A 15,631-nucleotide genomic window follows, 5' to 3' on the forward strand; every position below is an offset into this window, starting at 1 on the left:
CCTTTAAGGCACCCTTAGATACACAAGGTGAAACTACATTTTAAAACATTTAAACTAAGTTTTTTAGACTTTCAACAAATAGTCACAAAGCTGTGGGTAGACTTTAACTTAATAAAAAAATAACAATTTCTGACCGAAATTTACATACCCATGCTGAAATGGAAGCAGTGGAGTGATTATAATTTATTTATTAAATAAATAATATTCATTTATTATTTTTTTTTACCAAAAATAACACTGATTTGTTGATTAACTTGAACTGTAATTCATTACAATTTCATAAATGACAAACAGCATTTATGCTGTAACCCCACACAAAGTATTGATTATTATCCACATTTCTATTTATTTATAGTGATATAATTACCTAAGGGGATTATAATTATTATACATTTGATGAAATAATATAATTGTAATACCACATTTACAGGGTTACCAGTTAATTGTTATAATATTTAGATGTTTGATGTTAATTTGATGTCTTTTCAACATCCACATTTGAGTTTCAATGTAACATATTTGTGTGCATATGTGATCAATGTTTATGTTAAAGGTATAGCGGAGGATGTTTTACTTCCTGGTGGGTAACCTATACTATTGGTCCTCCTAATTGTCAATCATTCTGGTGAATCAATCAAACTTTTCAAAAAGTGGAGAGGGCGGGTCTTATCTAAAATTTGGAAAGATCCTCCGCTATACCTTTAACACATGTGAATCGAAAAACCTCAAAAGTCTTTAGGAGTGACTCACTGAATCATTCAAATTCAAATGTTTGCGCCACTCTAGTCTATTGTCTGGAGACGCAGGCGCGCAACTGTTCCGCTGTATTTTGGAACAGTTTTCATGGGACAATGACTGTGTCTGACATGTAAGTCACTTACTGAATATTAACTAATTGTGTAGCCTATTGAAATGCATTTATTGAACATTTGCAACCGTGCAGCTGAAATGATTTCGGAGCGCAGTAAGATCTGTAGGGGCGCAATGGAAATTTAAACAAATTGAACAAATTGTTTTAAACAAATTGAAACATGCTCTCATCGATTGTGAACCCTTGTTCCAGAATGGAAACCTCCTCAGCAAAGTCTTTAAGATATTCGTTTGGATTGTGTGGTTTGCTTTTTCCACAAAATAGACCTATAACAAAAGGATCCCTTTCAAAGGGAAGTTTTCCTAAAATTGGCCAAAGTTGCTTCAGAGAGCTTTTAAATAATGGCAGTCCATCTACATTCACCATATTCCCCACCATCAATAGTTTGCACCTTATGTGAATTTGATGTTTTTATTAAAGTTCTTGTAAAATTTTAAGTAGGCTGTCAGCTGCATTTTGTGTCACGCCAGACTGTACAACCCATTGACGCAGTTCGTCTGGCAAGTCATCAAAGTTGCCAGTGTCAGGGGTGTCACTGAAAAAATCTTCTTCCTCACTGAAGTTGCTGAGACAGTCAGTGAAACGGTCATCATCATCATCAATGATACTGTCATTGTGAAGGTCAATGTTGTTGTCTGTGTTATTCTCACAGATCATGTCTTCATCACATGTTGGTTCATTTGGCATAAAAGATTCCTCGGGACTTGCCACTGGAGTTTCAGTGTTATTTATTTGTTTAGTATGGAGCTCGTGAAGTATTTTCTGGACATGCCTCCATTTGGTAACAGAACTCACACCTCCAAATTGAGCCATGTTTCTATAAGAATTGAAGCACAATCATTTACATAAAACGCTTATGTGTATTAAGTGAACATAAAAGAGCACATAAAGGGATTTTCAAAGATAACAAATGTTTGGAGGTTTCACTCTGACAACAACTCCTTGGTATTTATTTCTCCTTGGAAATTTGGAAATATGATATTATTTTGTGCATATAATTGCAATATTTTTTTCTCTTGAAGACTGACCCTAATTTGATAAAGTTAGTAACATAAAAAGTTAGATTATTCTAAGTTATACTGCAATGCTATATTGACAGACATTACTAATATAATAATAATAAAATAATAGCTTTTTTAATAATAACTAATATAATATAATAAAAAATATATAATAATATTTTCTGTTTTTTGTGCGATTGGAAGGCAACTTTTTTTTTAAACACTTTTTTTTGTGTAAATGTAATATCTTGATGATAACAAACTCGTATCTGTCTTTTCTAGACAAGACTAAAATCATGCATGTAGTCCAAAGGTTTCGTGAACTGTAGGCTAATTTAGTAAATGTCTTACGTTTGAGTTCAAAAGGGTGTAGGACACAACAGGTTAGTTGTCAACAGATCAAAATAATTGTTAATATTGTGTAGTTTAGTACAATTAATGTCAAACCTTTTTCCTTTGTCTTTTTTTGAGAAAAAACATGCATGTACTGTACCTGATATATATCCAAAAGATTAGATTAAAAATGCTGTCAATCATCTTTTATTCATTTTTTATTCAATATCTTTTATTCATCTCAACATTTTACAACTGGAGAACAAGTAAATTATAAGAAACTTGCTTGGTTTTATTCATTTCAGAGGGCTAACAGCAATATTATAATAATTATAATTACACACTATTAGCCGTTCTAAAGAGATGAAGTCTATAGTACTCATTTCGTCCATTAGATGGAGCAAAAGTATAAGAAATCACTTGTAAAACTTTTTTTTTTTATCGGTCTCCATTATTTTTAATGACAAACAAAAGCCTGAGTTAATTTTTAATGTAGGGTACTTACAATACAGTTTAATAAAACAAGTTTACGGATAAAATTGTGTGACGATTATAATTAAATATTTAACTTTGTTATATCCCAATATTGGAGACATTGGCCAAGTTTCCAGACGTTTAGACATAAAATGAAGGGACAAGTGTATTTGCCACAATATACATTATTTTATTTGTATAAAGACACTTATTTAGTGCTGTATGAAGCACCCAGTATGAATGCACCCAGCGCATGGACAGGCCTCCTGAAACGTAGAAGTCTGTGACAGGGTGCTTTCCATAGTGGTTGAGGATGTACTCTGACGGTGATGTCAACTAGACTGGTGCTTTGGCGTTGAGCACAGGGGTGTCTCTCACACACCCCACCACTACCATACCTCTCCTTCCTGTGGAGATCCAAATGCTAGGGCTTCACCCATCTCTGGCAACACTCACACAGGGGGTCATCTAACTGGTGGGCCTCCAACGGCTGAAACCTGACACGCCTCTCAAGACCTCACGGTAAGCCATCCTACTCCTGACACCTGTAGGGAAAAGAGAGAGCTGTCATGACACCTGGCTTTGAACCCCCCAGACCTCCAGTTTGACTACAACGCTGAAGAACCAGACTCATTCACAGGGCAGTCACAAGACATAGTGAAGCAGTGTGGCTGTGCTGATCCTTCAGTACAGGTCCTATTCACCAGGCTTCTTGACCCAGGCGTTGCTTGTGTTGCCCATGAGGGAAGCATGAGGGACTTGTCTGTCTGTCAGGAGACCTGGTGCGCCTTCTGTGTTGCTCGAAGCCAGGGGAAGATGGAGTCCTACAACATGTCAAGAAAAGGTTAGGGTTACAGTGTGCAAATACAACTTTGTCTTGTGCACACACGCGCATACCAAGGTTATAATCGTTATATTAAATAATGTTATGTAATTTTTTTTACTTTTACACTGAATGTTTCCTGCTTCAATCCAGATGAGTATGCTATTGACTGTATAGAGTAAATAGGGTGTGAAAATTGTACAGCTGTGGTATTTGTATAGGGTGTGAATTCTGTATAGAAGATATGTAGATTGTTGGTACGGCGTGTGGATTTTGTAAGAGGTAAAGGAATTTCAAGGGGGTGTGAATTAAAAAAAATAAAATTGTATGATATTTTTGTTGAGTTATTATTACACAATACTTATTACACTATACTTATTTTTTTATAAAAAAACTAAAACTAACACTAAAACTAATAAAAACTAAACTGAATTTGAAAACAAAAAGTCAAAACGAAATCAAAATAAAACTAATGAAAAATGCAAAACTATAATAACCCTGGCGCATACACACACGCACACGCACACACACACACACACACACACACACACACACACACACACACACACACACACACACACACACGTCTTCTTGCATTCTATAAGCTTGTTTTTTTGTTATTTTACCTTGAGTGTTGCTTGTGCTGCCCATGAGGGAAGCATGAGAGACTTGTCTGTCTGTCAGGAGACGGGATTCATAAATTTGGGGGCATCTCGCGCTGACCCTGGTCGACGAGAACCCGCATGAGAGATGTGACGCAGGACGTAACCCCGCCCCCTGGGCGAGATGCCCCAAAATGTATGAATCCCGCCCACAGACGCGAGTTTACTCTATCAATGCGTGGCAGCCTTTATGGTGGAAGCTTTCAGCTTTGATGTACAAATGGTTGAGAGAGGTAAGTAGTATGATATGGAATAATATGTGGAAATGTATGGTTTTATCATAGTATGATACTTTGTGGGATTGTGAGCGTTTTCCCCTGAGCTGACTAACGCGTTTTGCACGTTTGCACATTTGTTTTGTTGAGCAATTTTGAAAATGCAGTGTTGAAATCTATCTTAAGAATTGAAAGTAAATCAAACATGTAAGAGAAGTGCAAGGTGCATCCAATTAAACTGTTTTCCTTAAAAAAATTACCTCTAGCTAGTCCCAAACTTCAGAAAGCGTCCAAACGGTCAACAGGGCGTGGGTTCGCGGACGATGGTTGGCGGACGTGCGCCCCGACCCCCCCAAATTTTTGGCAGGGTCCCAACTTTCACTCAAAAGGCTCTTAGGGTATACGAGTCAAAGAGACATCAGGCAGAGATTAGGGTTAAAGGGTGAAAATGTGTTGCCTTCGCTCTACAGACTGGCGCTTTCGGTATGTCGATCGGGGCGGGATCAGGGGGCACCGTGCCGAATTTGGGGCCCCTGGGACCTTTCTATAAAACTCCAACTCGCCAATTAAATTTTAGAGGCTGAAAATGTTAGTTTTAGGCTTAGGGTTTGGGTCAGGGAAAATATGTTTTGCCTTCGCTCTAGAGCCCTGTTCTTTCGGTACGTCGCTCGGGGTGTGCCCAGGGGTCACCGTGCCGAATTTGGGGCCCCTGGGACCTTTCTATAAAAAACGACCATCCCCGCCGCCATCAAACTCGGTCCACTTTCGCATCCAACATAGAGGCTGATTTTTTTTGCCTTTGCTCTACAGACCGGCGCTTTCGGTATGTCGATCGGAGCGGAATCAGGGGTCACCGTGCCGAATTTGGGGCCCCTGGGACCTTTCTGTAAAACTCCAACTCGCCAATTACATTTTAGAGGCTGAAAATGTTAGTTTTAGGCTTAGGGTTTGGGTCAGGGAAAATATGTTTTGCCTTCGCTCTAGAGCCCTGTTCTTTCGGTATGTCGCTCGGGGCGTGTCCAGGGGTCACCGTGCCGAATTTGGGGCCCCTGGGACCTTTCTGTAAAACTCCAACTCGCCCATGAAACGAATGCGTTTGCCACAGTACGTAGACGCAGGGTCGTGGCACCTTGATACCCGATGCAGGGCCCCGAAGCGTGAAACTCTAGGTCCTTCCTGAAAAAACGCCCCTCCGCGATCAAACTCTGTTCACTTTCGCATCCCCCATAGAGGCTGAAAGTGACTGGTGATTGGACGACCTTTTCCTCAGTCCACTTTCACATACCCTAGAGCTGAATGTGGACCTCAAAAGTCTATAAATGATCCCTGCACTGGTTAACCTTTGTCATTTTCACCCACAATTCTCACATTTTTACAAACTCACTCTATTTCACTACCATTTACACACAAACACACACATTGCACCCGGTTCTCGACGCGTTCCTCACTAGTTATTTTTTTGCTCATATTTCTCGTTACATTCGTATTATTTATATATCCTTATTATTTATATATCCTTATTATTTATTTTATTAAATACAATATTATATATATATATATATATATATATTAGGGGTGTAACGATTCATCAACTACATCGATGTATCGATTTATATTCCTACGATCCAACTACATCGATCTGTGCTCGGCAAGTTGGCCTTCCGGGCGACATATATCGATCTAATATCGTTTTATATCGATCTAATATCGTTTTAAAAGGTAATAAATCGATTTTATCGATACTAGGAAATAACGCATTGGATTTAAGCACGTCAGAATTTATATGGATGTTTTTTCTTAGCACTTTTAATGATAAAGGCGTTAAACGTTACTCGATTCAGTCTGCCTGTCTGTGACGTCATCGCCGTGCGCCCTTTTACAGTCTATGCACGCGCCAGCAACAGCGCAAAGGCAACAAAACATAGCATGGCAGATGGCAGAGGAGAAGCCGACGAGCGAGAAATTATAAAGCCACCATTGCGGTCAAATGTGTGGAAACACTTTGGCTTTTGCAAAGACCGAGATTTTATAAATAAGTCGCTCGCTGTTTGTAGGATATGTAAAGGTCAAGTAAAGTACAACGGCAACACGACAAATCTCTCCAACCACCTACTAAGGCGCCATGGGATTTCACACAACACCGACCGTCCAGGCACCTCTTGCAGTGTTCCCGCTGCAGCAGCAGCAGCACAAGGTAAAGTCAACTCTGCAGAATCCTCAGGCCTCGCCTGCATGTTTAGTCAGAAACTAGGCCAAAACTCAGCTCGGGCGAAAGACATCACGGCAACAATTGCCAAGTTTATCTGCAAAGATCTGCGACCTTACAGTGTGGTTGAGAATCCGGGGTTCCGTGAAATGATTAAAACATTGGAGCCAAGGTACACGATACCAAGCCGACCACACTTCTCAGAAAAGGTTATTCCTGCATTGTACGAAAGTACTAAGAATGATGTGAAGCTGTCGCTTTCTCAAGCTGAACGAGTAGCGATAACGACGGATAGCTGGACGTCATGCTCAAATCAAGGGTATGTGACAATTACCTCTCATCACATTGATCCGGAGTGGAAAATGAAAACCTTTGTTCTGCAAACCAGAGTTTTAAATGAAGCCCATACTGGTAAAAATATTGGTGCGTTACTGCGTGAAGCCTGCATGGAGTGGAAAATCTCTGACAAGAATCCTGCCATCGTCACAGATAACGCCAGGAACATGATTGTGGCCGGTGCAGAAGCCCAGTTCAGTCCACACATTACGTGCTTCGCACATACACTCAACCTTGCCTCACAAAAGGGTTTGGGGGTTGACCGTGCTTCCAGGTTGTTGGGGAAAGTGCGAAAAATTGTTGGATATTTTCACCGCAGCCCGATTGCATCTCACGCCCTACAGGAAAAACAAACTCTGATGGATTTACCAAAACATAAACTGATCCAAGACATAATGACCAGATGGAACAGTTCATTTGAAATGCTTGAGCGGTTTTCAGAACAACAGCCAGCTATAATGGCAACTCTGATGTCCAAGGATCTACGAAAGGGGGTCACAGAGTACACGCTGAGTGAGAGTGATATTGCCAACATGAATGACATTGTTCAGTTGATGGGTCCTGTCAAAATGGCAGCCACTGTCATGTGTGAAGAAGACCAGCCAACTCTCTCTGTAATTGCTCCTCTTCAAGCAAAACTGCAAAAACACCTACAGCCATGCGAAGATGACTCAACCCTGGTTGCAGAGATTAAGAGGGTGATGACCAATGACCTCTCCACACGCTACAGAGGGACCCAAGATGCTCTCAACATAGGTAATTAATTTGGAGTCTTAATTAAAATATTTTAGGTTATTAGACTGTATGAATTTGTAAAATGGCCCCGTGGAACACCACAAGTGTAACTCTGTGCCATTTTGTACAAAATAAAAGTTTTTCAAAACAAAATTCCTGGTGAAATATTAAAGTAGACTAGTGTGATCAACAGTGCCAATTTTCTTCATATTTTATTTAATATTTCCCAAATTATTCAAAAATAATGTTTTTTTTACTCAAAAAATGAGATGCTTACTGTCAAATAAATGAGGCCTACGATTAATCAGATGCAAATAGAAATATAAAACCAGTCCTAATTGAAAGAAAACAAGTTGACAAAAAGATTGAATCCAAAATTGGGTGATAATATTGTATAACGAGTGATTTATAAGCAATTTTTTGTAGGCCGGTCATTTTTGACCGGGAAGACCACAAGTGTGAAAATGTGCCATTTTGTAGAAAATAAAAGTTTTTCAAAACAAATTTCCTGGTGAAAAATTAAAGTAGACTAGTGTGATCAACAGTGCCAATTTTCTTCAGATTTTATTTAATATTTCCAAAATTATTCAAAAATAATGTTTTTTTAACTCAAAAAATGAGATGCCTACTGTCAAATAAATGAGGCCTACGATTAATCAGATGCAAATAAAAATATAAAACCAGTCCTAATTGAAAGAAAACAAGTTGACAAAAAGATTGAATCCAAAATTGGGTGATAATATTGTATAACGAGTGATTTATAAGCAATTTTTTGTAGGCCGGTCATTTTTGACCGGGAAGACCACAAGTGTGACAATGTGCCATTTTGTACAAAATAAAAGTTTTTCAAAACAAATTTCCTGGTGAAAAATTAAAGTAGAATAGTGTGATAAACAGTGCCAATTTTCTTCAGATTTTATTTAATATTTCCAAAATTATTCAAAAATAATGTTTTTTAGGCCTACACACCCAACTCAGAACCCCCCCCCCCCCCCCCCCCCCGAAAGAAAAAACTGAAAGATGTCATTTGAGATTCCTTGCCTACTGCTCTCAGAAATCCCAGAATTTAAAGTTATAAAAGGCTAATGTGCACACACAAAAACATAACAGAAATAAATTTCATAACAGAAATTTTTTTTTCCTGTTGCGATCATTCTGCATACAGCAGATTTAAAACTTGACAACAGATTAGAGCCCTGCACGGGCCTAAAATCTAGGCCCTAGCCCGACCCGTGTCCGACAGCTCATCAGAATTATCAGGCCGAGTCCGACCCTTTTTTTTTTTTTTTCATTACACACCGGCAGCCTGCCCTATTTGCAGCCATTAAAATAGGTCAGTTTTGTTAGTTATGTTTCTTTTCATTTCTTTATTAAGTTAATTTAGACAAATGTTTGGAGCATTTTTTTTTTTATGACGACCAAGCAGCCGAGCCAACAGCGAGTAAAACAACATTTTTTTAAATACTGAGGCAGGCTCAGGCTGCTCGCAACAGCGCTCGCAAACGAAATGAGCAATAGCCTACAATCTAAACAAATTAAATTAAATAAATTAAAAACAAACTTGCAGGTTATCTTACCACAAAAATGCACCACAGAACATGGCCATTCTTTTTCCCAGTAGTTTCCAACAGTTAAATGAAAATAAAGTCCAATCAAACGAAAAACATCAGTAGTTTCCAACAGTTAAACGAAAATAAAGTCCAATCAAACGAAAATTTAGAACAGTCTCTTACAGAGCATCGTGGAGAAAAAGAATAGCATCCACAGTGGAAGATTTTAACCTACAGTAGTCCTCCTCTCTTCTATCACTCTTCCCGCTGCGTTTTAAGTTGGTCATCTGCGATTTTTCTCTTAATATTCTCCATTATTTGCACATGAGGTGAATCGTGGGTCGCGCTGACGGGAAACCTTCTGTGTGCGTGCGTGCGTGAGACTGTCATGTCAAAGGGTTTGCCCTTGCCCACACTGTCCCACAGAAAACCCACACTTACCCACAGTGGGCCCAGACTGGCATGTTTGCTGGGTTCATAAAATACATTTTTCAAATTAAACTCGTGATTTTTATGAAGTTACGATGAAATGACAGTATTATAAAATATATTCTGACAGGATTTGGTCTCAGAGAAGGGGTTCTGACTGAAAAAAAAATTTTTTGAAGTAATTTTTCCACTTATTTCAAATAAAATTCGTGATTTCTATGAAGTTAAAATTAAATGACAGTATAATAAAATATATTCTGACAGGATTTGTGCCCGGTTGCATAAAGCACCTTAAGTTTTTCCCTTAAGGGAATACTTAAGGGGTGATTTCCCCTTACCTAAGAGAATAACTTAAGGGTGTTGCATATAATCTCTTAAACGGTTCTCTTAGGCAAGGGAAACATTTAAGTGTTTCACGACAGCGATCCTGGATTCACGTTACAAAAGTCTGTTGTTGCCATAGATACGCAAAACAACACTAGCACCCAGCAGTTTCATTAAATAAAATAAGCTATCAGAATGGATAAAGAAAACAAAAAAAGAAAGCCTAATTGGACAGAGGAGGATAAATGTATTCTTCTAGATGAATATGGTAAAAGAAAAACATTTTTGAAAAGCAAACTAAATCCCAATGTAACTGCGGCAAAAAAACAGAAATAACGGAAAAAATTAATGTACGGCATTTTGATGTGAAGAGGACGGTTCAGGAAGTCATAAAAAAATACGAAAACATCTCTGTGGTCGCAAAAAAAGAGCTGAGCGCTTATAAGAAAGAAGCCAATAAAACAGGTAAGATTAAGCAAGGCTACGCTTTTAAGATTGTATGCACCGCACCGTGGTGAAGAGTTCGCTTTATTGCTGTACAGTGAGACCTAACGATTACAAAACTGACCAACAGGTGGAGGACCCCCACCGGCTGAGTTGTCGGACTGTACTATAATGGTACAAAACATCATTGGAGCTGACTCACCTGTCCTGTCTGGCATCTGTGGCGGTTTAGAGAGTGAAGCTGAAACAGTGCAACAGTGTAACACAGAGTGAGACATTATTGTCCTGTATCAGCATAGAATATCTAACACTAGTGGCTTAGAGGATACATTATTATTTTTACATAATTAGAGACATAATGTTATAGCATAATGATATAACTTGCCATTCCTTTCACACTTAGACCCTTACAGCACTCTGAAAAACAACTTCAGCACCATCAGATCGCCAGCAGAACGCCGATACGGCCAACCGCTAAGTAATGATTTATGTGTTAACTATCGCTTCAGTTAATCGCTTCCTATTATTAATCCAACGTAGAACAGCTTTGAAGTTATTTTTAAGATTTTCTTAATTTTCCCCATCACTTGCGTATTTCAGAACACCGCAAACATCACCTGCAGCCACAACTAGAGAAGATGTGCTGGAACTGCAGAGAGAGGTTCTACAGCTACAAAAGGAGAAATTGCAGCTGGAGATTCAAAAACTGAAGAAGGAGATGGAAAATCAGGAGCTCTATCATTTTATTCTAAATAGCAAACTGTTACAGCTAAAGGATGAAGGAAAAATAACAATAATTGAAATTGAGTGATTTTTTTTTTGACATATTTGTTAATTTAATTAAATGATTTGTGTGTGTAGGCTATGTTATAATAATTAAATATTTGTTAATGTACGTAAATTATTTTTGTGTGTATGTTATAATAATAAAACTACTACTACTACTACTTATTAAGATTACTACTATTACTACAAATCAGTTAAAGAAAGCATTGACAATGGCATCTCTAGCAGCATATCCAGCCTGTTGGAAATCTTGATTTTGAATCAGATGCAGTTCTTCATAGCCCTCTTCATTCCCGTGCTCATCCTCTTCTTCGATAGCAGAATACGTCTTGGAAAGGTTGAAGAGCACAACACAGGCTACAATAATTCTGCATGCCCTTGAAGGCTCAACACGCATTTCACTGTGGAGGCAGTGAAACCTGCGCTTCAGCTGTCCGATGGTCCTCTCAATAATCGACCTTGTGTGGGTCAGCGCATTATTGTACCTTTCCTATTCGAGTAGAAAAAATAAAGATGTTTAGGCTATTATATCAACAGTGCTTTAAGATACTATGAAGGTAATTTATTGCATGAAATATTTTAATATACCTATAATTCAGTAAACTACTGCTAATATTTCTTTAATGCACACAATTTGATTACCATTTTCCATGCAAATATTTTAGGCACCAAATTCTACCTTCATAGGAATATTCATACGTATTAATTAATTACTGTACATGCCTGTGCAGCATTACGGGGATTCATGAAGGGCGTCATGAGCCATGGACGGCAGGGGTAACCACTGTCCCCGAGCAGGAGACCAGTGTGCTCTCCAGCTTCAAAATCTCTCCCTAGTTTGCTCTCCGTCAAAATCCTGGAGTCATGTGTACTCCTGGGCCATGATGCAACAACATTTGTGATTTTGCAGAGATGGTCACACACTAATTGTACATTTACTGAATAGTAGCCTTTTCTGTTTACGTACTGGTCTTCATGTGTTTGGGGCGCCTGTATTCTGATATGTGTGCCGTCAATAACACCACATATGCGAGGAAAACCTGCTTTCCGAAAGAAACTGGTTTGAATGACCTCTTGCTGGTCATGACGGGATGGAAAATTGACCGTAGCATTTAAATGACGGGAAAGAGCCCCCGCAACCCGGTGAACCACTCTGCTGACAGTCGATTTATGCACGTGGAAAATATCTCCCACTACCGTCTGAAAACTCCCAGTTGCAAAAAAACGCAGTGCTATAAGCTGTTGTAACACCGCAGGCAAAGAGTGGTTGCGATGTGTGACAGGTTCAATGTCGTCGTCTATCTTGTTAGCGATGTCAAATATTGCGCGTCGATCAAATCTATATTCTAGCAGCAATTTTTCATCGCTAAGATGGTCCAAAGGGTTCTCCCTATCCCTAAAAATTCTTCTTGGCAAATAATAATCTTCAGCTGGTTCTATAAATTCAGCCATGTCGTCTTATTTTTGTCCGCGTTACTCTTAAGATTACGATTCTCAAACCTTAAATTATACTTAGGGAAATGACCGTTAAGGGGTTTTATGCAACACTTAACGGTTTTTAAGGGATTACTTAAGTGAAAAAACAGCGTTTAAGGGAAATTCTAAGTGTTTATGACGTTTCACTTAAAGAAACCCTTAAGTAACATTTAAGGGTTTTTTTCTGCAACACCCTTAGGTTTAAGGGAAACATAAGGGCGAACTTAAGGGAAAATTACACTTAAGGTGCTTTATGCAACCGGGCATTGGTCTCAGAGAAGGGGTTCTGACTGAAATAAGTGGATAAATTACTTCAGAAAATACATTTTTCAAATTAAATTCATGATTTTTATGAAGTTATGATGAAATGACAGTATAACAAAATATATTCTGACAGGATTTGGTCTCAGAGAAGGGGTTCTGACTGAAATAAGTGGATAGATTACTTCAGAAAATAAATTTTTCAAATTAAATTCATGTTTTTTATGAAGTTACGATCAAATGACAGTATAACAAAATATATTCTGACAGGATTTGGTCTCAGAGAAGGGGTTCTGACTGAAATAAGTGGATAGATTACTTCAGAAAATAAATTTTTCAAATTAAATTCATGATTACTATGAAGTAACGATGAAATGACAGTAGTAGGGCTGGGCGATAAATCGATTATATCGATTAACTCGAATGTGTAGTTTACGTCGATTTGTTTGAATGAAAATCGGTTTTCTCTTTAACATTCGCCGACGCTCCCCTCTGGGCTCCTGTAGCTCCGAACGGGCTCACTCAGCCCTTCCCCTGCGCGTTTGGCATAGAGATACACAAACAACATGGCAAATTAACAAGACCGTGGCAGCACAAGCACACCCGCCAAAAAACAACCTAACGTTACAATCTTACAAACTGAAGTGAGACTCACGCAATTGTCACTTTTTACACACTCTCACGCCACACATCCATTTTCTCCAAGCGGCAACATTCTGATCTGAAAAATGAAGCCTACCCGGAAGTGCGAAAAACGCCTCGGTTACGACTGTAACCTCGGTTCCCTGAAGAGGGAACGAGCGTTGCGTCGAAACTGACACTATGGGGAACGCTTTGTAAAATCAGTCCAATGGTGTGGCGGAACGTCAGAGGCGGGTGACGTCACGTACCAGGAAGCTATAAAAGCCGGCCCGAAACAGAAAACGAAAGCTTCGTAGAGTCTGAAGTCGTGCTGACAGGCATGAAGGAGATATGGCAAGGTGACGCAACGCTCGTTCCCTCTTCAGGGAACCGAGGTTACAGTCGTAACCGAGGCGTTCCCTTTCAAGGGAACTCGCGTTGCGTCGAAACTGACGCTATGGGGAACGTCTATACCAACGCCACCATAGCTACAAATGTCTGTCCTGTGTGTAATCAAGTGAGCAGCACTAGGAATACAAAACCTGAGACCCTGGAGTAGAGTCTAAGTCCAGAGAGTAAAACCTGACGAAGGTGTGCGGTGAGGACCAGCCTGCCGCATCACAAACGTCCTGTAAAGACACTCCTGATATAAGGGCCTTAGAGGCCGCCATACTCCTAGTAGAGTGCGACCGGACAGCCAAAGGAGAAGGCTGTCCAGCCACCTCATAAGCAAGTGAGATAGCCTCAACCACCCACTTGCTCATCCTTTGCTTAGACACTGGACCTCCTTTGTTAGGGGACCCAAAGCAAACAAACAATTGATCACTCTTACGCCACAGGGCAGCTCTGTGGACATAAGCGTCTAACGCCCGAACTGGACAAAGCAAATTATTCGCCTCCTGGTCCGCATTCTGAAATGGAGGAGGACAGAAGGCCTGCAGAACAATAGGTCCAGCCACATTAGTGGGGACCTTGGGGATATAGCCCGGTCTAGGGTGAAGAAAAGCTTTGACCATACCCGGAGCAAACTCCAAGCATGACGGAGCAACCGACAATGCCTGGAGATCCCCTATTCTCTTGAGAGAAGAAATGGTGAGAAGAAACAGAGCTTTCAGAGTTAGAAATTTCGCAGGAACCTCCTCAATGGGCTCAAAGGGGGCCAGGGAAAGGCCTTGCAGCGCAATGGACAAATCCCATGGTGGCACCCTAGAGCGAACTGCAGGCCTCAGCCTCCAAGTGCCACGAAGGAAACGAGATACCAAAGGGTCTTTCCCCACAGACATTCCACCCAAAGGAATGTGGTAAGCACCTATGGCCGCCACATAAAACCTTTAACCCTCTGAGGTCGAGAAACGCGCCGACGCGTTTTGCTGGATTTTTTTCACATAGCAGCAACATAAACTTAAATTACTCCGTCATTTATGGTTATACAGAAAAAAGAAATATAAAAAAATAATCTGTGATATTTCTACTTTTGTATGTGTCCACTTACAATCAAATCAAAACATTGTGCTTTTGTAAAATAAAGAAAATAAACAGGGTGTGCGTTCTGCCTCTCCGTCGCGGTGAACTTTTTTTTCTTGAGCACGTCTATAAACTGAAACAAAACTCTACGAATACTTCTCACTCATTTATGAGCCATATACCTTTATACACATTTAAGTGTGTACTTTTAAATGATCGGATTCAAACTGAAAACAAATATTCTCTGTTTAAGTAATTTGTATAAAACCAACAGGATGTCCAGTATCTCAAATGCTTGCTATTTACTTTTTAATTCGACACGCCCACTCGCGCAAAAGAGATTCACATGCAAATCTCCACATGGGACGCGAACGCCCTCGTTACCTCAAACACAAAACACCAAAACACTTCACAAGTCTCTGCTTTTCGTCGAGTTTGGAAGACACGTCTGAGCTTACATTGGATTTAACTCAGAAGAAGAAGAACGCGATTTGAAGACAAGAAAGATGTAAGGTAAGAAATTCTTACTTATTAGTTTATGGTATTGTTGCATAAACTTCACATTGCAGTTGAACTGTTGCTAGATAGATGGTGAATATTATACTATTTAGACCCGTGTT

The 15,631-nt window shown here is 39.5% G+C and overlaps 1 protein-coding gene and 1 long non-coding RNA gene across 2 annotated transcripts; one reads left to right on the forward strand and one right to left on the reverse strand.

Annotated features, from left to right (window-relative positions):
* The first annotated feature begins 10,332 nt into the window (after nt 1–10,332).
* On the forward strand, nt 10,333–11,575 carry LOC309496184. The gene is made up of 3 exons (XR_014205041.1): nt 10,333–10,672; nt 10,807–10,881; nt 11,004–11,575. It is a non-coding gene; the product is annotated as an uncharacterized lncRNA (long non-coding RNA).
* An 11-nt stretch (nt 11,576–11,586) lies between these two features.
* On the reverse strand, nt 11,587–12,911 carry LOC309496420 (putative nuclease HARBI1; the record flags this gene model as incomplete). Its single annotated transcript, XM_082166412.1, has 2 exons — nt 11,913–12,911; nt 11,587–11,679 (listed from the first exon to the last, which is right to left on the reverse strand). Coding segments are annotated over exons 1-2 (822 nt in total), but the record flags the coding sequence as incomplete, so codon positions are not given.
* Between the last annotated feature and the right edge of the window lie 2,720 nt (nt 12,912–15,631).

Source organism: Leuciscus leuciscus, assembly GCF_965113295.1.
Source record: "Leuciscus leuciscus genome assembly, chromosome: 4".
Taxonomy (NCBI): domain Eukaryota; kingdom Metazoa; phylum Chordata; class Actinopteri; order Cypriniformes; family Leuciscidae; genus Leuciscus; species Leuciscus leuciscus.